Here is a 26,200-nt window from a genome sequence, read left to right as displayed (position 1 = left end):
TCTGGTTTCCACGCGGGGCTCCATGGGGCCAGGCAAGCGGCGAAGGTCCAGGGCCCTCGCCAATCCCACTCAAGGCAGAGGTGTGAGGGGTCCGAGAGCTGACCCCGAGCTTTCGTCGGCAGTCCTGTACTCCACACTCAGCTTCGGCGAGCAGCCAGACCACCCCCAGACTCGCCCACACCATTGTGTCTGCTGGACGTACCACCCTGGCTTCTGGCTCAGCTCTCAGAATAATGGACAGGCCGGGCTGGGATGACACCCCCGGAGACCTCATAGACCCTGACATGGACCATGCCCTGTGCCCACCGCCCAGAGACCCCCTGCTTATCCCCTCTGCTCCCCTATCAGAGGCTTAGCCCAACTGTACTTGATGCACAGGGGCAGGATGGAGGCCCTTGGTGGGCAAAGGAACACCCCCTGTGAGCAGGAGGGAGGCTCCAGGCCTAGCCCCCTCCTCCACCCCCATCTCCAGCCCCCGGGCAGTACAGGTCAGAGAGAAGAGGCAGGAAAGGGGTTGTAAACAGTCACGTTTTTAGCACAGCTTCGGGTGACAGCATCAGTAGTCTTTTTGGACCTTTGCGGAGGGGGTGGACGGGGTCGGGGGGGGGGGAGATGCTGGAGGAATCACAGGGTCCCCTGGGATTTCACTGCACAGTGTGGGGATGGAGATGACCAAGGTGGCTTCAGTGGCCTCAACATAGCCTTTGAAGTAGAGAAACCTGCTGCTCCACTCACTCACTGGGGGCCACGGTGCTTGGAATGCCCAGGTGGGTGGCTGCTGTCCCACGGAGTTCCCAGAGCACCCCCGTGGACCCAGCATGATGATGAAGTCCAAGATGACCAAGAGGCTTCTCCCAGGGGTTATCCAGAACCCCCCTCCCCCAGTCCCATCTCCCCAGGCAAGCCTGATCCTTGCTCAGATGGCCATGGCCCACAGTTCACCCTGGACCCATCCAGCTGACAGCTTCCCTTTGCCCCACTGGATACCTTCCTGTTCTACTCAGAACTTCTACCTGCTGGGCCACCTGCCCACGCTCTCTGAGTCACCTTCCTTAAGCCATGTTCCAGATGGCCCAGGGCCTTCCACTCTAGCCCTGGGCAGGTCAGGCCTGATCCCCTCCTTCAATCTGCCAGCTATGCCTCAGTTAATACGGCCAAGGGCCATGTCTGCCCTTCACGGGTAGTAGCCCTCAGTACTCAGTGTCCATGGCCAGACTCTGTTCCTACGCGAACTGGAGATGTCTGGCGGTAAGACAAGAACACCTGGGGCCCGTGGCCACACAGACCCCAACACGCTGTGGCTTCTGGTCTGCGGGAGACACAGGGGCAGGGACACAGAGCATGCGAGCACTGCACATACCTCACACGCGTCCACAGGACAGCGTTACAGATGGGACCCCTCTGCCCGCAGAGTGGTGCCTGCGTGGGCGCACTCAGGGCGGGGAAGCCCTGCCAGGCTGCGACTGGATGGAATGGGGCTGCCTACAGGTCAGGGTCCTCGTGGCTGCACACGACGCCTGCGTCCTCCTGGTGCCCGCAGTTGTGCGTGCCCACGCCGGCGTGCGTGCACTCCAGCAGGTTGCGCTCGGTGCCCGCGCAGCGCACGTCATCCAGCAGGATGGGCAGCGTGCGGCCCTCCCCAAACTCCGCGCGCTTGGTGGCCCGCTCGGCGTGAGCAAAGCCCAGCTGGCGGCACACGACGGCAGCAGCCTTGATGTCCCAGGCGTCGTCACACACGGTGCCCCAGCGTCCACCCGCGAACACCTCCACACGCCCGCGGCCAGGACTCAGGCCCGCGGGCCGCACCAGGCGCACCGCGCCGTTTGAGGGCGCGGGGTCCGCCATGCCCGGTCGCCCCCGCCGCCGCCCGCCACCCCTCCGGCCCCCAGGCCGCCGGGTGGGCTGTGCAGGCCGCGGGGTGGGCGGGGGCGGAGCAGCTGTGGGGCGGCCACGGCGGGGCGCCTGGGTGGGTGCACGCGCTGTGGGCCGTGGGGTGCTCTCTGCCCTCCGGATGAACTCTGCGCAGAGGAAGAGCCCGTGGTCAGAGGGACCCCAGCTGCCCAGTTGTGCCAGTCTGCTTCTGGGGTCTCCCCGCACTCCTAGTCTTGCCCTCCTGGGAGTCCCTCCTCTGCAGACAGGGATAGGGGAACAGCCCCTCACACTGTTAACTCATGAGCCAGTGGAAGAGAAGTGTCTGGGAGGGCTTTTGGGGCAACTGACACTTTCTGGTTCCAGTCTTTGGTTTAGGGCTGAGGCAGCTGAGGCCCACTGATGGGGAAAACCTGCTGGGGATCTAATGACAGGCAGGAGGGGAACTGGACCACCAAGGGCCGGTCAGGGCAGGCTGGAACTCTCCACTCCACACTCCCAAGGCTGCTCGCTGGCTGGGGGCTGGACCCACACTGACCAGAGCCGGGGTGAGGGCCAGGGCACCTCATCTACACTACAGGGCCTGGATACAGTGAGCGTGGGGAGCCGAGGTGAGACCCCCTTTGTCCCTGCAGCACCCCAACATTCACACCCGGCCCTGGTCAGCCACAGAGATAAACCTCACCCTGCCTGAGACACTCTGCCAGGAGAGGTGAACGCCCAGACTCGTCCCTTGCTACCGGGAGGGACCCCAGCCAGGGTCACCAGTCCGAAGTCCTCTATCCCCACCTCAGCTGAGATGAAGGCTGAGAAAGGGCCTTGATTCAAGGCAAGGAGCAGGTCAGGGCCAGGAGACAGGGACATGGGCCAGACGCTCCCCCTTCCTGCGCCTTGGCCCCCACTCCACAGGCAGGGAAGGATTTCCGGCTCCCCGGGCTGCCAGGGAGCCTTCTGCTTTGGCTCTTGCTGGTCCAGCTGCCCAGAATCCCCCACCCTCACACCCAGCGCACCTTTCTCTATGTTCAGCCTCAACCCTCAGCCTGCAGGAGCCCCCACCCCCGCCCTGCACGGCTCTGGGTCCCCATGGCAGCTGGCACACACTTCTCTAACAGCCCTGGGACAGTAAGTGACTCCTCTGTCTGTCCCCGCCAGGACAGAGTCTGACTTCTCCGGTGGCCCCAGCATCCAGCACAGAAGGGGTGACTACTATCAAAAGGGCCAGAAATTGCTGAATGAATGGAAAACTGGTCCAGGCCTGAAACCAGCTGCAGCTAGAATTAACTTCCTCAAACACTGAGCTCATTCCTTCCTCCAACTGTCCTCTTCTGGGGACACCCCTTTCTCAGGGCCGCGTACCCTCAGCTGCCAAGTGCCCAGCCTCCCCCCTTCCTGCTCCCCTGCTCCTCAGTCAACCAACGGGTCCCCGATCTGTTGGGCCCAATGGACCCACTGAAGTATTTCCTTTGGCCTGCAGGGTGATTTTTAAGCTTTTGAGCCAAAGGTGCCAAAATTTACAAAGGGAGAGATTGTATGAAACAACCCACAGAGGCAGGGACCTTGTCTGTCTGGCTGAGCGGTCTGTCCCTGGCATGAAGCACTTGTGGGGGGTAAGTGAATGGACAGACGGACAGATGGATGGATGGATCCATTTCCCACTTCTCTTAGGACCTGGGTGGCCAGGCAGCCCTGGCTCTATGTTCCCACCCGGCCCGGGCCCAGCAGAACAGACCCCTCGTCATGCCTACCCTTTCAGTTGGCCCCAGATGCCAGGGGTCATCATCTGTGGCCTTGCTTGGCCCGCAGGTCCTGCGGGTTCGCGCCCACCTCCCTCCCCACCAAACCCATCAGACAGGACTGGCTTCCAGCAGCCCCGGAGATGCCCCCTGCCCCGAAGCACCTGCAACGAGAATGACTCATTCTGGTCTTGCCCCACTCTCTCTGTCTGTCCCAAGGGCTCTGAGCATACCTGCCCTGGTACCAGCCACCCCTCCCCGTCCCTTGTCCCCTCTGAGGCATGCAGCACCCTTGGGGCCACTCACCCATGGCCTGGGTTCAAGGAGCTGCACCCTCTTCAACTGGGCATCCAACGGGTGCCATTCCCAGTGCTAGGCATTGGGGCGCAGAAAGGGCCTCCAGGGCCAGCCAGAAGGACCCACATCTGGGGGAAGAGCCACTGGGCCCCGGTAGCAGGAGCTCCCCTCCCCTGCTGCGACCCGGCTGGCAGGCACTTACTTTCTTTGGGCACAAACGGGATAAGGCGGCTCTTCACCTTCACCTGGGCAGGCTGGATCCGACACTTGCCAGGAGGTGCCCGTCTGCCAACACACGGGAGGTCATGAGTGCCACCCCGGAGCCTGCCCTGAGCCCCGCCCTCGGACGCCCGCTCTCCCCTGGTAGCCGGGCACCTGTGCATTCAAGGGGATGTGAACAAGGACATGGCCACTGGCGGAGCACCTGCCGCGTGGCCCCCAGGGCTCTGGGAGCCCAGCCCCAGGCCAGAAGTCCTGGAGGACCGTCTGCCAAGCGTCCGGCCCGCATCTGCTTTTCAAGGGCCGGAAGGCCAGTGGCTCAGCCTCTCCTGAGCCACCTCTGCTTCAGAGCATGGGCTGTCTTGGGAGCGGGATGGAAAGTCACAGCGCCTTTCCTTCCATCACCAGCCCCGCTGCTGCCGGAACTGAGACTGCAGCCTGATCCCCGCGCCCCAGCCTGGCCCCCGCGCCCTGACTGCAGCCTGATCCCCGCGCCCCAGCCCGGCCCCCGCGCCCCACGGCCTTTGAGGAGCTCTCTGCCTCTGCTCCTCTGGCCCTGGATTTTGGCGATGCCGCAGTGGAGTGAAAGGTAAGGTCATCTATAGATAAAGGGTCGGAGAAAGCCGCAGGGCTGGTGGCGAGCGGAGGGATCTGGGGCCTGGAGGGCGGGGCTTCAGAGAGAAGGGGGAGATTTGCTTCTGAGAAGGGTTACCAGGGCTCTGAACTGGGTCTCCTTTGACATCCCGGAGGGGCACAAGTAAGGCATGGAATTCCATTTTAATTAGCTTTTGGCTGCGGATCTGTGAGTCTTTGAACGGCACCGACACTATTCTGGGCCTGGCCCACGTGGGTCCAGACTTCAATGGGTTCCAGCAGCACAAGGGAAAAGCCCGAGGGGTGAAGTGGCCATGTGACAGGAGGTGGCTTCCAGACAGGCGTGGTCAAAGAGGGAAACTGAGGAGGGGTATGGGTCTTTCCCCCCAGAGGTTGAAGAAACGCAGCCAGGCACACAGGCTTCCCAAAGCTGCAGAAAGAGCGGGTTTTGCTCTGAAGCCCAGATAAGACCCACATGCTTCAGACAGACCCAGCACGGTTTTGTTCCGTAAGGAAATCATGTTAAAAAAAAAAATCTCTGTTAGGGAAAAGGCGGGAGATGCACCCCGAAATGCCACAGTGGTTTTGTCTGGGCAAGGAGGGACGCCCACACCCTACTTGCCCCTCCCCAGTTCTTAGTCCCCAGTGTTCTTTTGCAGCGTCTTTTCGGGATGTGGTGGGTGCAAAGAAAGACCTGCATTCCGAAAGAGAAACACAAAAGAGAGGAGGGAGGGAGGGAGGGAAGGAAGGAGTCTAGTTTGTTTCTGGCTCCCTTGAGCGGGAGAACTCCCTAAGCCTCCTAAGCCTCCAGTCCCTTCAATTTCATGGGGAGAATGAGCCAACAGCGAAAGAAAGCTCCTCATGGCAAACAGAGAGGGTGGGTCGAAGGCAGCCTCTGGCATAAATTACATGCTCCACATATGTATTATTTCCTTAGAGAAGCACTCTTTAAAAATAAAAATGGGAAATAAGCTTAATGTCCCAGGAATGGGTATGGTAATTGTGGCCCAGTGACTCACCAGCCGATTACACAGCCGTTCAGGATGTTTTTGAGTGACGTTGCAACGTGGAAATGTTTATACAAAATAGGGAAAATGAACAAAGAAAAATGCCAAGTTTGCATGTGGTCCTCCGCATTGCCATAAATCCCACAGGCGCTAGCAGATAAAGCCAGAGGGGACTGGGGGGGACGTGGGAAGGAGGCACGAAAGGAGGAAGTCCTTATGGGTTTCTGGATAAATAATGATGTCAGTAATGAACAGATTTGTGTTAAAAAAAAAAAAAAGTGTGGTCAACAAGGAATGTCTGAGAAGCTGTCACAGACCAGAGGAAGCTAAAAAAAATGTTATGACCAAGAAATGTGAAATTCTGGAGAGGATCCTAGAGCAGAAAAAGGACAGAAGGGGAAAACTAGAGAAATCCTGTAATTAATAGAATTGTGGCAACATCGGTCCATTAACTGCGACTAGCGTACCATGACTTCCAAGATGCTGATGACGGCGGACATCAGCGAGGGACACGTGGGAAACTCTGAACTATCTTTGCAAATTGTCCATCAGTCAAAACCTACTCTAATTTCTTAAAACGATTTTTTGGAAGTGTGGTGGTGTTTCAGGATTTTTCCAAACCCAGGACGTTTCAGAGGTTAGGGTAACTGTCCACGTCAGGGGGCTGCTGGATGCTGGATGTAAGTGGATTCTTAGAGGGCCCTGGTGGGGGTGGGGAGGGGCTTTGTGCTGGGGGTTGGTACAGATGAGCCCACGTGGGGCAGCTCGCCCAGGTGCTGAATGGGGGCGTGAAGCGGTGGGAGCCCAGCTGAGAAGCAAAACTCAAAGTGTTGAGAAGGACTGAGAAACCCAATCACCCATTCATTGGTTAAACATGGCTGGTCTCTGCTCTGTGCTCCCAACCAGGCCCAGGGCCTCTGAACAGGTGGAGGGGCAGAGCTAGCCCTGGAGACTCTCCAGCCAGGGGAAGATTACAGATTATGGTTCTGAATGGTGAGAGCCATGGGGAGCACTGGACAAGGCCTGGAGGGAAAGGCCCCTCCGAGGCAGTGAGGCCTAAGGCTGAAAGGGTAGCTTCATGCAGTCATGGGGTCAGAGCAGGGATCTGGAACCAGCTGCCCGTCCTGCATCCAGCTCTGGCTCTGGCTGGGAGGGGGTGCCCACTTTTCTAGGATTTTCACCTCTGTAAACGAAGCGGCTGAGACGTCGAGGAGTTTTTCAAGGAAGGAGTCAGAGCACTGCCTGGCACCGAATTAGCGGCTCTACATAGACGGGCACTGGGAAGGCCAGGGAGGTGTTCTGGAAGCCCCAGCATGTTCCAGACTGGTAGCCGGTAGGTTGGTTTGCCCAGGCAGAGGTGGGGCTCCAGGGGGGAGGGCAGCCTCGTGGTGGGGGCGGGCGGAGATCAAGGTGTCTCAGAGGCAAGTCGGGGGCTCGGGGAGGTGATGCAAGGGGTGGGGTGGCCCAGGAAATGAGGGGTGAGGGTTGAGTCAGAGAGGAGAAACGATGGGGTTGGGTGGACAGCAGGCCAGAAAGCGAGGTCAAACCCGTGATTATCTGGCCCAGGCAGCTTCCTCGGCCCCCTCCTACCGTGAGTAGAGCTAGATTTGAGGCGGCAGATCCAGGTTTGAGCCCTGGGTCTGCCCCTCACCAGCACTATGGGCCTGGCCGGTCACTATCCTTCTCTGGGTCTCAGTTTTCCCTTCTGAAAAATGGGGCTACGAATAACACCCTCCTGTAGGGGGTGGAGGGGAAACAGGGCAATGGAGGCAAGGGGTGCTGGCAGACGGCAGGGCCCAGGCAGTGCGGTGGGCAGGGCTCACCTGGAAGGGTCGATCACCTTGTAGACAACCCCATGGGCTGCCGTGGCGCTCGGTATACCTGTCGACATGAAGTACAGCTCCCCTTGGGCAAGAAACCAGGCAAGGAGTGAGAACACTGCTTGGAATATGGTCCCGGCCAGGACCCTGTCCCCTGCCCCCCTGCCCCGCCCTGGCCAGCTCCCCTCAGGCTCTGAAAGGGACCCCAACCTCAAGGGGGTCTGCGAAGCCCTTCAGTGCCCAGAGCTGAAACCAGAGACTGAGAAAGGCAGTAGTGTCCCCAGCTGCTGGCTCCTCTGCCTGGACCTAGCCACGTTCTAGCCTCCTCCTGGAGACCAGCCCCACCCTCGTCCCTGTCTGGCCTCATGCCCGGTGCACACCCCTCTGGGCACGAGTGAGGGTCCACAGTCCGGCTCCCCAGCAACTGCTGTTCCTGGAACTCAGGAAGGCCTGCTGCCCCCGAGCCCGCCCATGCAGGACACATGGGGGCTGGGGGCCCAGACACCGCCCATGCGTGATGTGATGGCTCATACATGCTAACACCTCTGTCTCTGCAAGACAGTGAAGAGCTCTCACAAAGACAGGGCATCCCTGAGGAGAGACTAAGACAGGCAGAGAGCTGCGAACTCTGAGGAAGGCATCTTTGTGGGGATGGTTGCAGTCAAGGAGGGCTGCCTGGAGGTGGGGCCAGAGTCAAGGCCCAGGAAACCCAGGGATCTCAGGAAAGGTGAAGACACTTGGAGGGCCGACTTGTGTCACAGGGGTAGACCCAGCTGCGGTGGGAGCAGGGGGCTGGGGAGGGCAGGCTGCTGCTGAGTGCTCAGTGACCTCTGACTCCCCTCTGAAGCACCAGCCCTGCTTTGGTGGGGGCCCGGGGGCGGTTAATAGGTCTCCCAGGGGATGCAAACATACCCCGGCAAGACAGCCCCTGCTGGAGAACCCGGAGACACAGGCATGGATTTGCTGTGCAGTCTTGGGCTGTCACTTCCCTCTCTGGGCCTCTTTCTGGAGAGAAGCCTCTGGGAGCCACTGTCCCCTCCTGGGCTGTGCAGCCCTCACACCTACTCTCCAGCCCTGTGGAGCGACCCAAGACCCCCGCACGGGCTGCTCCCTTGGCCTGGAATGCTCTTCTCCGGGGCCTTCCTTTGGCTGACCAAGCTGAAGCTTAGGGCCCTGCTCTGGGAGGCCTCCGGGCACCAGGTCCCCAGCCCCACCTCGGTCAAGTGACAGGCTTACACCAGCCCCACTCATTGGCCTGTCAGTCTCGTCTGCTGGGAACCACGGCCACCAACCCCATGCACAGGCAGGGAGCCTCCCCCTCCCCCACCCGGCACTGCCCAGCCCTACCCAGGCCACACTGTCCTCTTCTCTGGGGTGTAGACTGTCCCTGGAGGACACCGGGCCAGCAGAGGTCCTTGTTTTGCAATTTGCAGGTGTCAGAGGAACAACTGGAGAGCCACAGCCAGTGGCTGGGGGAGGTTTGTTTGTGTTGGACCCAGGGCTCTGGGCCTTCCAGAGGCTGCCTGCCCAAGCTCACTAGCACGCTGTCCCTGGGCCATGTGCTGTCCCTGGGCTGATTTCGAGGAGGCTCCTCCTGGCTAAGGTTACTTGATGTCATTCAGAGGGCTGAACAAGGGCCCCTTGGGAACTGTACCTTCCAGGCCCTGCCCCTGGGGCACCTCCTTCCAAAACACATTAACCCCCTACTAACCGAAAGAAAGGGCTTTCAAAGCCCAGTGGGCTTGGGAGGGCAGTGGGGGCTGGGGCTGCCCTTTTGAAAATTTAGATTGTGACGGGTGTCATCCAACAAAGGTTTCCCAGACTTAGGCCTGGGGGCTCTGGGCACTGAGCCCTGCAGGGGATACCCCTCCAAAAGCCCCTGGGTGGGCGTTGCCTAGCAACCCTGCCAAGCATCCCCCAGGCCCCACTGGGGGCCCCTCAGCTTTTGTCCAGGGACAATTGGGGCCAAGGACAAAGGCAGGGGCTGGAGCAGGATCCTGTCTCCATGGCCCTTCATCCTCTCTCCTCCCTCCCCGTTCCTTGCATGGAAAATACAAGAGCCTGAACGGGAACCCACTAACAAGAAGGTGGTGTCTACCCACTTTGTGAAGATCATATGGCTTAATTTTATAGGCCAGATTTCTTGGCCATCAGGAGCCCAGGGTCGCAGAGGTCTGGGACACACTGTTCCCCCACCCGCTTGCATTTCCACCAGGACAAACCCCTTCTGGGTCCGCTCGCTCCACAGCCCAGAAGCGGGTCTGCAGGAAGTGGGGGTGGGGACTGTGCTCCCACCGTCCAGATGAGGAGACAGAAGCCCAGGCTGGTGAGGACCAACACCCAAGCGAGGTATCAGGCTGCTGCCCACTTGCTCCCCAGCCAGAAGGCCTGAGACTCCATCTCGGGATTCCACCCAGGTCAGAGGACCCACGGGGCAGGGGAACAGTCCCGGGCATGTGGCCCGGAACAAGAGGCCTTGGGGCCTCAGGAGTGCTCACCAGCCTCATCCTCAGCAAAGGAGATGATATGAGGGTAGTAGTTGTTAATGAGGCCCGGGAACGCACAGGTCTGGCCTCGACCCATGCAGATCTCGCTGTACCGCCACTGGCCTGTCTCCACGTTCTCTCGGAGGGACATCAGGCGCCTGCAAAGAAGCAAGAGCTGTGCGGTCATGCCGGGCATGGTGCTCGGGGAGCCCCACCCACAATCCATCCATCCACCCACTCATGTATTATTCATGAACCAGGACCCCCCAGCATTTGCAGGATCCAATGTAAAGTAAGTGTGCAGGGCCCCTTCTTCCAAAAGTACTAAGGGTTTCAAGGCAGTGAGAGCTGAACATGAAACCAAGTGCGGGCCCTTCTGAACACGGGGTTCTGGCAAACGCACGGGCGGCAACCCACAGAGCGGGCTCTCGACACTGCCCCGTAGCCTAATGGTCAGGATCCGCTGCTCTCATAAAGCTGGCCCAGCGTGCAGCCTTCCCTGGGTACCTCCTCTGCACCAGAGAAGGGCGGGGGAAGGTGACCAGCTTGTCCCCTACCCGCTCAGCTCAGCCCCAGCCGCTGACCCACGGGAGGCAGTCAGGAGCCGCGGAATTCTCCAGGGCTAGTGACCAGAAGTCCGGGCAGACTCTGGAGCAGCCTCCACTCTCGAGCACGAGGTGGAGCTCGGGCATCTTCAGAATATGCCCATCTTGCCCTATTCCCTTCTCCTCCCATCAACCACCAGGCGCTGCTTGGACGTACCCTCCTCTGGGAAGCCCTCCTGAGTGCCCCTGCACTGGGGCCCCCCAGCACCGAGCACAGGCTCCCGGAGGCTGGACTGGAATGGGCCAAACGTGGGTCTGTCTCCCTAACTTGGGCGCAAGATGCTTTCAGCTCTGCTGCCCGGACTGTGGCACAAAGCCAGACCCAGCAGAAGGGCTTGGGAAAAGCTGGCAAAATTAGTTGAATCTCTGTGGTCAGGAGGCTTCAGCACTCCTGGGAGACAGCAGGAGAGGGAAAAGAGAATCAGGCATAGAAAGAGAGGCTTCAGGGCACCTGGCTGGCTTAGTGAGTGGAACATGTGACTCTTGATCTCGAGGTTGTGAGTTCGAGCCTCATGTTGGATGTAGAGATTACTTAAAAAAAAATAAAATCTTAAAAAAAAAAAAAGAGGGCTCCTGGGTGGCTCAGGCCATCAGTTAAGCATCTGCCTTTGGCCCAGGTCGTGATCCCAGTGGTCCCAAGATCAAGGCCTGCATCAGGATCCCTGCTTGGTGGGGCGTCTGCTTCCCCTCCTCCCTCTGCTTGCCACTCCCCTACTTGTGTGCTCTTTTGTCAAATGAATAAATAAAGAGAGAGAGAGAGAGAGAGAGAGAAAGAAAGAAAAAGAAAGAAAGAGAGGTTTCATCTAGACCCATTTCCAGATGGAAAAGCTGAGCGGGAGAGGCAGACCCTAAGGGAAGGGCAGAGCTTGGAGAGGCCCCAGCACCCAGAGGCCTAGGTCAGGCTTCTCCCTCGGCCCCAGCTGGCCATGTGCAGGCCACAAACCAACCCCACACCAGCAGCCTGCAAGAGATGGGAATTATCTGGCTAGCCTCGACCTTCCATAGCTCCTTGTTTCTACTCCTGGGGAACCCTGTTCAGCTGTCCTCATGTGGAGAGGTGAGGGTGGGAATAATTTTTTTTTTTTCTTCTAATTTTGCTTTTTCTTTGAGTAGGCGCCACGCCCAGTGTGGGGCTTGAACTCACAACCCGGAGATGAAGGGTCTCCTTCTCTACCACCTGAGCCAGCCAGGCGCCCCGGGTAGGAATAACTAGGAGCCACTAGATACTGAGCACAAACTCGACTGCAAGTGCTGCAGGTGTCTTAACTGGCCCGGTCCTCCAACCCCAGGAAGCAGGTACTGTTATCGTCTCCCTTTTACAGAGGAGGACACGGAAGCACAGAGAGGTGGCGTAACTGACGCAAGGTCACACAGCGACTAAGTGGCCAGGATCAGACACAGCAATCTCAGATACTTTTTTTTAAAGATTTTATTTTTAAGTCATCTCTACCCCCAACCTGGGGTTTGAACTTATGACCCAGATCAAGAATCACATACTCTACGGACAGAGCCAGTCAGGCGCCCCATGAACTTAAAAAGAACGAAAGAAAGGAAGGAAGGAAGGGAGGGAAGGAGGGAGGGAAGAAGGAAGGAAAAAAATCTTTACTTGGAGCACCTGGCTGGCTCAGCAAGGCACCAGGGGCCCCCACGGTCAGTCCCTGGCTGGAGCCCCAGCTCCCCCCTCTCCAGCAGAATGACCTCTCCAGACTCTTCTAGAGGAATGCTCCCCAGAAACCCAGTCAGTCCGTGAAATGAGAGGCAGGTCCTGGCTTCTGGGGAAACCAGGTGGCCCAGAATCTGTCGAGGAAGTTGTTCCTGTTGCCCCCACCTTCCACCTCTGTCCTCCCTGCCCCCCAGCACTGCTGTCGGGCTTGGAGCCCATGACTGTCCGGTGGGAGGGGAAGACCAAGGGGTCTGCACGTCGACAAGCATCCCGTCTGTGGCTGGGAGTCGAGCCTTCATGGCGCTGCTTGAGGCAGCCCGCAAGGCTCAGGAAGACTATCCGGAGAAGATGGGGCGGGTTAGGCTGCTTCCTGAGATGTGACTCTGGACTTCCTCCCAGAGGAGGAGACCTGCTTGGCTCCTGCTCAGAAGTCCCGGTCAGAGGGCAGCGACGTGCCCCCTGCGGGCACACACACACAGCGCACCTGTACCCTGCTTTCTACAGCAAGCCAGCGGCAGCAGCTGCTTGGCGCCGGAGCCTACGGGCCACTTACCCACTCATAAAGTCGCCGAAAATGTAGAGGCCGTTCAGGTTGGGGTACTCACAGCCCCGGTACACGTAGCCGCCCGTGACCGACTTGCCCAGTTTGTGCGGATAGGCGAAAATCGGCAGGACGTCATCTGCAGAGAGGAGAGAAGCTGGGATGAGCTTGCTGGTCAGCCCCTCCCCCACAATGAGCTTGCTAGGTGGTCTGAGCCTAGAGGGGCAAGAGGAGGTGAGGTCACTGGGAGGGCCCGAGTTGGGGGTCCGCGGAGTCAGGGAGGGAGGAAGGTGCTTAGGGCTTGGGTAGGGTGGGGAAGAGAGAGCATGGCTTTGCAGGGATGGGGTGGGTAGGCAGAGCCAGGAGCAGCCCCGCAGCGCTGGCAAGGCAGGGAGAGGCGAGGGGAGATCCAGGATGGGGTCGCACCGGGTCCCCAGACAGGCACCGGCGCGCACCCCATGGCATGGGGGATCAGCGTCTCCAGGGGCTCGGGGCGGTCTCCATGCGCCACGGGGGCGCGGAGGGCACAGGGGCGGCGCTGAGCACAACCATGCGAGGGGGGATGCAGAGCGGGGGAGGTGGGCCCCCGGGGGCGCGGTCACCGAGCGAGGCGTTGGCGCACAGCTTGCGGTCGTAACACTCGAAGCCTTCGCGCGCGCGCCAGCCGTAGTTGCGGCCGCGCTCCACCAGGTCCACCTCCTCGAACTTGTTCTGGCCCACGTCTCCGCAGAAGAGGCGCCCGCGGCCCGCGCCGGTCGCAGGGTCGCCGCGGTCGAACGAGCAGCGCCACATGTTGCGCACGCCCAGGGCGTAGACCTCGGGCCGCGCGGCGGGGTCGCCCACGAACGGGTTGTCGCGCGGGATGCGGTAGAGGGGGCCGCGCTCGTTGTGGTCCACGTCGATGCGCAGCACCTTGCCCAGCAGCGCCGACCTGCGGGCCAGGGGGGACAAGCGCAGCTTCCGCTCAGCCAGCGCCGGGGTTCACCCCAGGACCCTGGGGCAGCCCACGGAAGGGGAAGGTGCCGGCCCGGTCAAGGCCAGCCTGGGCTGTGGGGCCAGAGACCCTGGTTCAAGTCCTCCCTAGCTGCTTACCAGCTGGGTACCCGCATTCATTCATTCATTCATTCATTCATTCAGCATTTATGGGGTACCTTCTCATGTGCCAGACAGCGGGAAGTGTTGGACACACATACCCTCTACTGTCCCATCTCATCCTCACCACCAACCTTTTAGGTCGGTGAGTACCACCGTGATGCCCTCTTAGAGATGGGGCAGCTGAGCTCAGAAAGGTCACATAACGTGCCCCGTTGTCACACGGCTAGTAAAGGGTGGGCTGGGATCCTGCGCACACAGCGGGACCCCAGAAACCCAGGCTCGTGGCCACAACACTCTTTCCAACTTCCCCGTGCCTGTCTCCTCGCTGTCACGTTAGGGTGCTCCCTTTCCCTCCTGTCTTCTTACAGGGTGTCCCAGGGAGTGAAAACAGTCCCCCAAGACTCAGATGTACAGTTTTCTTCCAACACTCAGGGCAGTGACGGGTGTGTGAGAGGGGCTCATTCAGTGTTTGGTGAGTGAATGGCTGTAATCGAAGTCAAGTGCAGAAGTACAGGGCAGGGCTCGGGGTTGCAGAGAGAAAACACTGCAGATCTCAGCAGGAAATGGGAGGCTGGAGTCCTTGCTTTCTCTCTCACCGTCGAGGGCATCAGGGGGCAGAACAGACCGACAGGCCTCAGCAGCCCTTCACCCCACATGCCACACCCACCACCCCTACCTCAGAGATGAGGCCACCCAGGCTGCAGAGGGGGACAACTTGCCACTCGCCCAGGCAGCTCTGGGCTGGTTGGGCCACTCCCATGGCACCAGGCAACATCAGTTTCTGGGGCCCCAAGAGCGCGGAGAGCTCTCTAGAGCACCTCCTTATCACCCGGCTCTTGTCTTCGCTGTGAGCACTCTGGTGCCCCCCCTTCCCCGTCCCGCCCCACTGCTTTTCCAGGCAGGACTGAGCAGTGCGCACCGCTGTGTACCCTCATCCCAACCCCGTGTCCACACCCAAGCCTCCGGCTCACCATCAGACATCTCAGCAGTGTCTTCTTTAACCCTGTAAGAGGCTCCCACCCAGAGATGCCCCATGGTTCATCCCCCATTTGTGGCCTCTTATGTCTTGCTCTGAGGAGCCCCCCAACTTGCTCCAGCCCACTGGGCACGAAGCTGCCGATCCCACCCTGAGTCCTCACGCCACGCAGCCAGCTTCATGATGCAAGTGGGCAAAACTCATAGCAGCAAAATAATGTTTTAAGTTCCATCCAATTATCCCCACATCCTTAATTTCTATTTTCCCCACTACATCGCTAAACACATCCCAAACATGAGAAGGCTGCAGGGATTCTTACACTGTCACGTATGAAAGCACACGTCACGGACCGCGAACACTTTAATTACTGTAATCAACATCACCCTCGCTATTTTTACTTTCTGGGCTAAGGAAGGTTTTGTCATTTTTGCTAAGAGAATGGAGGAGGCTGCCCTAGATATCCTCATCGGCAGTGTGTGTGTGTGTGTGTGTGTGTGTGTGTGTGTGTGTAGAGGATCAGCAGGCCACCTGCTCAAGCCAAGACGTACAGCAGCAAGCCTGTGCCTCAGTTTCCCATACAGTCCTGCTCTGACCAGCTCACACTCCCCATCTGGTCTGGGAAGGCTCCCTTCCCTTCCTCTGATTCGAGCGGGGCTGGGCAGACTTCCGAGAGGCTCTCTGATGTCCCTTATCAGGCGTCCGTGACAAGTGGGTTCTATGTCTGCCCCTCACAAACATGATCACCTTTACTCCTCATGACAAGCCTCCCCCTGGAGATTATATTCTTCCCTCCAACTGGTGAGTGGAAGTGACTTGACGGGGTCCCCCACTGGCTAGCTGCAGACTGAGCTGGGACCCCAAGCCCTTTCTACTTACTGCCCTATGCTGTGTGGTTGAGGAAGGAAGTCCCCCTGCAGAAGAGGATATAAATCAACCCAGTGGCCAGCCAAAAGCAGAACATACTTGTTTTGGGCATTTCCGAACTTCCCAAAGGGGTCTCCGGCCATCCCGCCGTCACCAGTAAAGATGTAGAGGTACCCATCGTCCCCGAACAGCAGCTGGCCCCCATTGTGGTTCGAGGCTGGTTCTTCAATCTCCAGGATTATCCTAAAAGAAAACAGGCCACCCCCACCAAACAAACAAACAAACAAACAAAAAAACCACCAACCTCAGCCAAAAACACAAAACAAGATCACACCAATAAAACCTCCTCTCTCTTGGATGCCATTTTGCAGTTGAAAAGACTTTTTTCATATATTTTGTAGCAGGTGATTTTTGTAAGGGTCTAGTAGGCTGGGCAGGGACAATTCACTCCATCGTGCTGAGGAGGAACCAGAGGCTCAGAGAGGTTGAGCGACTTGTCCAAGGTCACACAGCCCATAGGCAGCAGGGCTGGGACTAGAACTCAGGTCTTCCTGCTGTTCCCCACTTCCACCTCCCCAGTTATGACCATGCATAACTGTTGATCCAGTCACGGGCACAAAAGGTTTCTTCTTAATCGTAGTTACCTGCCTACGAGCCACATAAGACGAGCACTTTCTACACACACCTGTCATTCGTCGTGTACTGTAATTTCTAAGGAGGCGGGCTGCACGGGGTGGGCTGTGCTCAGTTACATAGTCGACCCCTCAGAGATCTCCTTTACTGCCATGGCCTTCTGCTTCCTGAGCCCCTACCTCTCCCTGTGTGAGTCAAGTTCGAGGCTTGTACTTGACAGGTCCCCAGAGGACCCTCACTGAACACTCACTCTGAAACAGACTCCTCTCCGTACTGTGTGTCCCACCTTCGGTTTCTAGGAATCCTATGAAGCACATCCATTCTGTCCCTTTGTCTCTCGGTACGAGCCATGTGATAACTTGGTATCTCTTGGAGAACGAGTTGCTCAGCCTCGTATCAGATAATGAGAATTATGCTTTCTCCTTTTGCTCTGGCTGTCAGGATGCTCACAGTCAAAATTAACGCTGCATGACAAGACCTACATTAGCCTTCATGTTAGCCAGCCTATTTGATTCCTTCTCCTTTTTATAGTTTCAATTTCAAGATTTTAGTTTGATTAAATGTCCGCTGTGCCATTATTTGCCTTTTTGACTCAGATCAGTCCTGTTTGGCCCCCACGTGCTCTCTAAGTCAAAGACTCAGATCCTGCAAACTACATTTCCCATGCTCCTTTGCTGGCTGGCCTCCAGCTCGGGACAGCCAATGGATGGCACTGGCAGGAGACTGGAAGGTGGGAGGAAGGGAGAAGCCAGGGTATTTCTCCCCATATCTCTCTCTCTCTGCTCGCAAGTCTTGGCCGCAGCTGCACTTCCTCCCTGGCCCCGGCTCCCTGCCCAGACCCACTGTGGTTCCAGCTGCCCCTGAGTGCCCCCGCCCCGCTCTGGGGCTCTAGCAACCTTCTCACCTTGACCCTCCAGCCCGAAAGGTGGAGACAGCTTCCTCCAGTTGGGAAATTCAGGCTCATCTTACTTCCTCCCCAGGCTGCTCTTTCATTTCTAATGCCTGAGGAGCTAATTCCCAGTATCCAGTCCTGCCTGTTGACCTACTACTTGGCACAGGATTTATTTTCCTGTTGGACCCAGACTGATGCAAACACCCTTCATGGGTGGTTTTGAAAACAGTGGGGGGCAGAGATAATACACAGAGAGCGGAGAATACACCTGCTGGGGTGGGGGGCAGAGGGTCCAGGGGAGGAGAAGCCGAAGCTGAGGCTCAGGAGACAGACACACCCAGATTCCAGCTCTGAGGCTTCCCAGCTGTGTGGCCTGGCCGGTCATTTCACCTCTCCAAGCCTCCACTTCCTCACCTGGGAAGTGGGGAGCCTACTGCTACCATCATCCGGCGCTAGGAGAATTGAATGAAACAAACCACCCGCCGTGGCTGATCCAGAAGTCTGGACGCGATCCTGGGATGCTGAGCCCAAAACAAGGGCTCAGCCCCCCATCACTGGGTGTGATGGAGGATTTAAGACCCGTTGCAGGCCCACCCTGCGCCAGCCCAATCCCAGCCCTGCCCCACCCGGCGGGCCCCCTGCAGGGAAAGCACCTCTCCGAGCCGTGGTCCACCGTGTTCATGTCGTCCGCGGAGACCCGGAACTCGCTGATGCGGATCCACTCGTCGAAGCCGAACCCCACTGAGTAGTAGACGTAGAGCTTGCCGTTGTGCCGGAAGCCGGGGTGGAGGGCTATGCCCAGGAAGCCCCGCTCGTCGCCCTCCCAGGGCGAGGTGAGCACCGCCCGGCTGACGTTCAGGAAGGGCTTCTCCAGCCGCGAGCGGTCGGGCAGGTAGGCCCACACCAGCCCCACCTGCTCGGCCACGAAGAAGCGGTGGGTGCCGTCCCGCGCGTGCACCATGGCCACGGGGTTGCGCAGCCCATTGGCCACCTCCTCCAGGCACAGCTGCAGGCAGCCCTTGGCGTCGGCCACCACGCGGCCCAGGTTGGAGTTGAGGTTCTCGCTGACCAGCAGGCGGGGGAAGCAGTAGTCCACGTCGTCCAGCGACAGGTAGCGGCAGAACTTGGCCCGGTTGCCCTCCAGGGCCCAGAGCTCTCGGTCAGGCGACAGGTGGCGGAACAGGCCCCGACACGTCTGCCACATGTCCAGACAGTAGTCCTCGCAGAGCCCGGGCACGGTGCGCAGGGGCGTGGACGGGTCCTCGGCATCGTAGAGGTGGGCCGCGTACGGCGAGCATTCCTGCGGGGACAGGGCCAGCCCCGGGATGCTGTGGGCAGGTGCGTACCAGCTGCGTGACCGCTGGCCGGGTGCCCACCTGCTAGAGCCTCAGGCTGCCGGCCTGTACAGTGGGGACAACGCCATTTGTCCAGCAACACGGGAATTCTCCTCGCTGGCTGCAACCCTCACCCTCCCGTCCCCTTAGCGTCTTCCTCTTGCCTTATTGCTTCTGTCAGCAGGAGCAGCCACAGCTATTACTATTCTCGTTAGCGGCAGCGGCGGACCTTGAGCCCCTACTGGGCGCCAGAAAGGGTCTGAGACAGTTTTGCATACGATGCCCCCGCCCTATATCGCTGTGACTTACTCCCCACTCAAGGGACAGCTCCTCAGAGACCACACATCCACCACCCCAACGACCTCCTAGCCTCCGACTCTGTTTAACCCCCCCCCAAAAAAAACCCCAACCAAAAACTTTACCAGGACTCGGTATCATAATAAAAATGAATGTGTCTGAGTGTTTACTGTCTATCTTCCTTGGAACCTAAATCCTACCAGGGCAGGTGTTTTGCCTGTCTGGTCTCTGTGTGTCCCAGAACCTCACAGTGCCTCGCACACAGCGGGGCCAGAGTGGGTGCTTAGGGCGTGTGCTGGGTACTAACGTACCTAACCTGCCCTAGACAGCGAATGGTGCTCCTGCCTCCACTGCTCAGCCTTTACAAAGGCCCACGATGGGAAGAGTGCTGCAGAAGGGGAGACCGAGGCACAAGTCCCCCCCAGTGTTATTCAGTGCCCTTTGGTCAGCGTGGAGGGGTAGGGGTTTGGTCTGGGGTCAGCCCCGCTCTCCCCAGCACTGTGGAGTCTGGCTCATGGCAAGCTGGTAACACCCATGCCCACATGTCTCCCCCCCAACCCTGGCCCCAGCCCTTTCTTCCTCCCTTGCTCAGAAACCTCAGGTGGGGTCTTGAGCTGTCCTGGGGGCGGATGGAGCAGCCCCCCTCGGCCTCCCTGGCCCCTGCTGAGGGTTCCCCCACTGATGAGACACTGGGGGCCCCACTCAGTACCCGTAGGGGCACGATCTGGAGTACGGAGCAGTTCATGTCTCCTGGGGCAAAACTTTGAGCCCTGGGAGGAGGGAGCTGATGCGTAAAGTTTTCTGCCCTCCTTCCTGTCCAGCAGAAGGCCTTGATTCCCGGTGGGGATGGCTTCTTGCAACCACACTCCCCCTCTGCTGGCGGGGCCAGGCTGGGTTCCAGCAGGAGGCCTCCAGGGACAGGAGGGGGCAGACTGCCCTCTGGCGTGTGTGTTCAGGCCCTGGGCCAAGGGTGACGCCGTCCCTTTCAACGACTGTGGTCACACCACGGCCTTGTCCTCCCGGCACCTTAGTGCTACTGTGAGGCTGAGGGCCACTTGGCGACATGTGGTTGGTCTCTGGTCAGTCACTGTCCCGGGCCCAGACGCGGAGACCACGTTTCCCATGTCACCCTTCGCTGACGAGGTCACTACGCAGTACCATCTCCCTCACAGCGCCCGGAGCCTCCCACATGTCCGGCCAGCAGCTCTGGGTGGGCTAGGAAGGGTCGGCATGCACACACACCTCACTTAATTTTTGCAAGGTAAGGTCACTGCGACTCCCATTCTAGAGATGAGGAACTGAGGCTCTAGGAAGGCCCTGTGCCAAGAAGTGGTCACACCAGGGCTCGGACCCAGCCCTCATGACGCCCGGACCGCCGCTCTCCCCGGATTAGTCAGCAGTGTTTCCTTCAGCAAGCGTTGACCGGACACGGACTGTGTGCCAGACGCCGTCCTCAGCCCCAGAGACACGACAGGACTAGAAGAGACTTCTAGAAGCCAATCTGAGTGCCCTCCAGTGGTCAAAGCCCAGCCCAGAGCTAGAGAGGGAGCACGGAGGGCCCCCAGGGACAGCCAGGCTGGAATTTGAGCCTCCACGCACCCAACCCTGGGCCTGGCAAGCCCTTACTCGTGGCCCGTGTACTCTCACACACAATGCAAACGTGGTCCTCAGACCCGAGCAATCCAAAAGCAGGACAGGACAGGGGAGTGTCGTGATCGCTGCTGGCAAGGATGATCAGTGGAAGAGGCAGGAGAAACCCCAAGAAAAACCGATACAGTATCACACTGCTCAGTCGCCTGGGCCATTCGGCGCGGAAGCAAACAGCCTGCTGCCCAGAAACGGCCACTGTGGGCTTGGTGACATCGGTGACTCACGGCCCTGAGTCCCAAAGATTTCTAACGTCTACACCTGCTCCTTAGGAAGGCTGAGACTTTGCACACAGTGTTCTCTTGGGAGGATATTTCCTCCTCTCCCATTTCCACATCTGGCAAACTCCTATTCATGACTCCAGGCCTAACTGAGAAGCCCTCTCTGACTGCCCCATCCTCTCCCAGGGCTCCCACCCCTGGCCCTCTGGCATGCTCTCACAGCTCTCTGTCCGTACCCCAGACACAACATCATTAGGATGTAACTGTGGCTTGTGGGGTGGACTTTCCACTTGTGCGGACACCTCCCCACGGCGAGAGATGACTCAGCCGGTCTGCCTGCCTAGGACTTGAATATCTCTTGGTATGTCTATCTGCCCCACAGACGATGAGACCACCCAGGACAGGGGTCCCAGCACACAGTGGGGCTCCAAGAAAACAGGCAATATGAGAGAGTTGTTAAGGGAAGGGCTTTGGAGTTAGAATGTACTGCAGACTGAGTTCACTATTCCCTGTGTAACCTTGGGCAAGTTCCTTAACCTCTCTGTGCCTGTGTCGTCATCATCTGGAAAAGGGGAAAGGAATTCCGACCTCATAGTTGTTGTGAGGAATAAATGAGATGATGCATGTGCTGTTCAGTAAATGCTCAAACTAGATGAACTCTCAGTGTTTCCTCTTCCAGGAAGGCTTCCCTGACTTTTCCAGGGAAAGTACAGCCTTTGTCCCCATGCCCCATAGTGTTCAGTCACCCTTGGGAAGGCTTTTATGCATTCTGATAAGATCGGTGTGTCTGTCTCCTGACTTGAACAAGGGGACTTTTGAGGCTGGGCTTGTGACTTGCCAACTGCCTCTGGGCCCAGGACCCAGCACAGGGCCAGGTCCTAATAGGCTCTGGGGAAACGTTGGTCCAGTACACGTGCCTGCAAAGCATGCTCCACATAGATTTCCATCAGAAACCAGACTTGGATGACTTCTGGTTACGCAGAGCGGCAAGCTCAGTTATCCAGGAAGGTCGTGGAACCCGGGGGCCATATGTCCCAAGCTGCCTTTTCTCCTCTTGATGACACGGGCCTTGACTGGATGAGGGCGAAGCCCTCAGAAAGAGTCTGAAGGGGCCACGAGGGACAGTCGCCCTCCAGCTAAGGAGCCATTCTGGGCGCCTGAAGGAGTTGCAGGGGCCTGATGGGGGCAGGCTCTGGAGGGGGCTGTGGGAACGAGCATGTTTCCATGGGATCCCACCTCCCTGCGGCAGATGTGAATGCTTCGATGCTGTCATTGACTGAACCTTGTAAATAAGGCCCGTGGCCACCTCCCAGGGTGGAAATCAAGAGGTGATGAGTCCAGACAGGGCCTTGGCTCACAGGCAGCCTGGGCCTCCCCCCAGCACTCTCCTGCCCTCCCTGCCAGAGAAACTGTGATCCAACCTCCCGTCCAAGTTCACTCCAGATGTGAGGTCACTCTCAGAGACGCCTGGGGTAAAGCGCTTGTGGCCATTCCACCACTGGTTGCCCAAGGCCAAGCCCTGCTAGGAAGATTCTCAAGGAAAGAGGAGAGCCTCCTGCAGGGCGGGTAGCAGGACTGACCCTTCCCTTCCTCCTCCTAGGACCCACCCACCTGGTTTGCCCTGCGAACCTAGCATGTACTCAGTGCTCAATTACCAAACGTGGCGTGGCTACATGAACCAGCTTATGATCACAGTGGGGAAGGGCTGGGTTCCAAGGCGCCCCCAGGCTAGTGAGGGAGACAGATGCTTGACCAGAGCATTCTGGCTCCCCTGAGATGCCCAGCACGGGGGCTTTGCTCTCTGGCACTCCCCAGGGCTCCCCTCCTCATCCACTCCCAGACCCCCTTATTTCTGACCCAGATGGCCCACTCACATGGCACCGAGTGTGAGCCAAGTGCCCACCACGGCCATGCCTGAGCTGTGTGACCACTGAGCACTGAGCAACACCCAGTCTCTCTGGGCTTTCTCTGAATCAGCCTCTGCCCCCACTACATCCCTGCCCAGGGCTGAGAAGCCAGGGGAGGCCAAAGAGGCACCAGAGAAATCCCACCAGAATCCTCCACTGAGCCCCAAGTATGTGCCCTTTAGTCTGTGGGGCAACTCTGAGGGACGGCTAGGAGTGCCCCCATTTTAAAGATGATGCAATGACGCGCCGTGGTGACCTGCCCAGGGCCGCAGAGCCAGGAAGCGGCAGGACCAGGATCAACCCAGTAAGTCGGACTCCCAGACTGCCCTCCTGCCCTTCCCCCCGCTGGCTGCAGGCTGTCAGCTAGGCTGCCCGCCAAGACCCTTCCACCCAGGTCTCACTGCCTGGACAGTGGGCCAGGGCCAGCCTAAGGGCTTTCTGGCCTCGACTCCATTGCCCCAGGGATTCTGGTCAGTCACTCCAGAATCAGACCCATGCAGGAGGAAAAGGAACGGCCAGAGCACAGTCCTGTGGGGGCGGAAGCAGGGGCTCTGCCCTCAGAGCGGATGGGACCGAGAGATTACACCAAAGGGAAATGTCACTCAGGTGGTCTGAAACGATGCGAGCCCCTCTGCCTGGTGGGGGCGCTCCCAGAGAGGGTAGAGCAGGAACCTCGCTGGGGGCGGGAAGGGCCAGAGGCATCGGACCGGCTCACCCAGGGTGTGAACGCCCCTTAGTTGGTCCAGGAAGGGGGCGGGGGCTTTGAGATGGTGTCCTCTGGGCAGGGGAGGGGCCCTCACTGGGAGCAGTGTCCCCCATACCCCTCCACAAACCTGTCTAGCACATCACCACGCTCCCTGCTCCCCGCAGGTCCAGACTGCTCTCGCCTCCCCTGGGGCAGTGGGTTGGGGGGAGCACTGAGAGGGACACAGCCTTCCCATCCTGGTACCCCCATAAGGGCGGGGCTCCTGGAGGCCGGGACACTGAGGGGCTGACTTCAGGAGGTCCCGGAGCAGAGAGGACCCCCAAACTCCAAGGGAGCGATGACATCGGTGTGTCTGGCCCCCTTGCTTCCCAAGGGGAAACTGAGGCCGGGAGGAGGCCTACGTCACGAAACTAATGAGTGGCCAAGTCCGGCTCCCCGCCCGCGCGGATGACCCCGCCCGGGGCCCGCGGGTCCAAAGCCCGCCGCCCGCCCTCTATCGCCGCCCGGCGGGGGCTGTCCCCGCCGCCCTCCCGCCCGGCCACCGAGGCCCCGACGCGCGCCCGCTCACCTGGCACAGCAGGTCGAGCGCGTAGCCGGCGCACGCGGCCCACTCGGTGGCGTCCACGCGCGCCGCCAGGGCTCCGAAGCGGCCGGCCAGCGCCGCGTCCTGCTCGGGGGTGCAGCAGCCGAAGGCCGAGTACTGCGCGCAGAAGCGCAGCGGCTGCGGCGGCCGGAAGGGCGGCCTGAAGTCCAGGCACTGCGGGTGCGCCGCCGCCCCGAGCGCCCGCAGCGCCAGCAGGGCCAGCAGCGCCCCCGGCCCGGCCCGCCCGCCCGCCATGCCGCCGCCGCCGCCGCCGCCGCCCCGCTCCGCCCCGGCCCGGCCCGCGGAGGAGGAGGAGGAGGCGGCGGGGGGCGGGCGTCCCGGCCCCGCGCGCCCCGGGAGCCGCCGGCCGCGCCCGGGGCACCGGCCCTGCGCCGGCCCGCACCCTCCCGGGGCGCTCGCCGCGGCGGGGAAGGGGCCTCGAGGTTGGGGACCGGCCAGGCTGGGAGGCCACCCCAGGTCGGGGACGCCCCGGCGGGGTTGGAGGAGGAGGGGCGCGGCGCGGAACTCGGCGCTCGGCGCCAGCTCTGTTCCCGCTGTTCCAGCGGCCCCTGGCTCCAGGACCCGGAGCCTTTCTTAATACAGTGGCGATGGCCCGGCCTCGAGGGGCCCCAGGTGCAAACGCTTTCCCGGTTCCGCCCAGGCGGCGGCTTCCAACCCCGGCCCGCCCCCGCCCCTGGCGCTATTTAGCCCAGGAGGTGCGGAGACTCCGGGCTTCCAATCCCGCCTCCTCCTGGGCCAGGGAGGGACACGAGAGAGCCAGTGGCCCGGAATTCTCACCGAATCGCTTAAAAATAGGAGTGCGGCAGGGTAAGGGGCAGGCCGTGCTGCCCGGGACTCACAGAAGTGAAACCGAGACCTGGGCTGGGGACGGAGGATGGGGCCGCTCCCCACCCAGGCTTCTTCCCTTTCTCCCCGCCTGGGCTAGCAGATTTCCCTACAGCCAGGTTCTGCTGGGCCTCCTCTGGGAAACACTCCTACACACCTCCCGGGTGGGCACCCCGCTCTCCATCCGGCAGGCCCTGCTCCTGCTTCTGCCCTACATCACCCGCCTGGGTTATGGGTCCCGCCATACAGACGAAAGAGCGCAGGCCCCAGAAGAGTGGAGAGCTCACCAGCCTCACAGAGCAAGCTTGTCCGGGAGAATCCAAGCCCCTCTGTTTCTGCGGACTCCTGAGGAGCTGCGCATTGTGGCTTCTGTCCTTCCAGCGAGAAAAAAGTTGAACAAACTGAAAATGGGTGACTTTCTCTCCCGCCCATCAGAGAACAGAGGTCTCAGGGTCAAGTCCCTTCCCAGGACCTGGAGAGTCAGCGAGACTGGCTCACCTGTGGCTGGCCGACGTCTTGGAAGCTATAAACTCCTAGGATGGCTTGAATGGTCATTTTGGGGAACGGTGGGGGGGCTGAGTGCAGACTAGTGCCAAGTGAGAGGCTCCTGGAGGCAGGGTCACAGTCCGAAGGAGGAGGCTACAGGTTCGTGATTTGACCTCCAGAAATCTCCGTAGAGGACAAGTTACCCCTGTGAACCGTAGCCGCAGCGTTCTCCGTATCAAACTTTGCTTTCCAGGGGAAAAGGCCGTACCAGAGCCTTATTTACCCTGGGGGGTGGCATTTTCCCAACTCCAACCCCCTCTGAACTTGGAGGCTTACTAAGAAACACTAGTGAATGTCACAGCCCAAGGACAGAAGAAATAGAACATTTCTCCTCTCTCTTTACCGCCACCGACCAGTCCTCTAGTGGAGTAACTGTGGTCACACACTTGATCTAAGGGAATCCTAGGCTCTCAGGACCTTAGGGAGCCTCAAAGACAACAGGGGAGACCCAAACAAGGCCAGCAGAGGAATTTGAAGCCGAGAGCTCCTACAGCTATGCCAAACAGAGCCCAAAATGCAACCCCAGCCGGATCAACCAAAATCCTCATGCTAAAAGCCCGTTTACCTCAATCGCTATTACCCAGTACAACACATCTGGCTGTCAAGGGAAAAGGACACAGCGTGATAAATGACAAGAAAAGACACAGTCTGAAGAGAGAAAGCATTCAGAGCCAGACTCAGGTTAAGACACAGAACTTGGAGCCATCAGAGGATTTAAAGTAAGTGTGATTAATACGTTATGGTTCTAATGGAAAACGTTGACAGTGTGCAGGAACCGATGGGAAATGGAAGCGGAGAGATGAAAACTTGATGAAAAAA

General features: G+C 59.4%; 1 protein-coding gene across 1 annotated transcript; it reads right to left on the bottom strand.

Annotated features, from left to right (window-relative positions):
• Positions 1-468: 468 nt before the first annotated feature.
• On the bottom strand, positions 469-24,272 carry HHIPL1 (HHIP like 1). Its single transcript, XM_046010060.1, has 9 exons — positions 23,975-24,272; positions 17,948-18,594; positions 15,869-16,012; positions 13,437-13,765; positions 12,847-12,973; positions 10,038-10,183; positions 7,543-7,624; positions 4,102-4,184; positions 469-2,018 (listed from the first exon to the last, which is right to left on the bottom strand). The coding sequence occupies exons 1-9, from the start codon at positions 24,242-24,244 to the stop codon at positions 1,483-1,485; spliced, it is 2,364 nt and encodes a 787-aa protein (XP_045866016.1). The 5' UTR covers positions 24,245-24,272; the 3' UTR covers positions 469-1,482.
• Positions 24,273-26,200: the final 1,928 nt, after the last annotated feature.

The sequence above is a fragment of the Meles meles genome, chromosome 6 (genome assembly GCF_922984935.1).
Source record: "Meles meles chromosome 6, mMelMel3.1 paternal haplotype, whole genome shotgun sequence".
Taxonomy (NCBI): Eukaryota; Metazoa; Chordata; class Mammalia; order Carnivora; family Mustelidae; genus Meles; species Meles meles.
The sequence above is the reverse complement of the archived record's forward strand: the minus strand, read 5'-3'. Positions and strand labels throughout refer to the sequence as shown.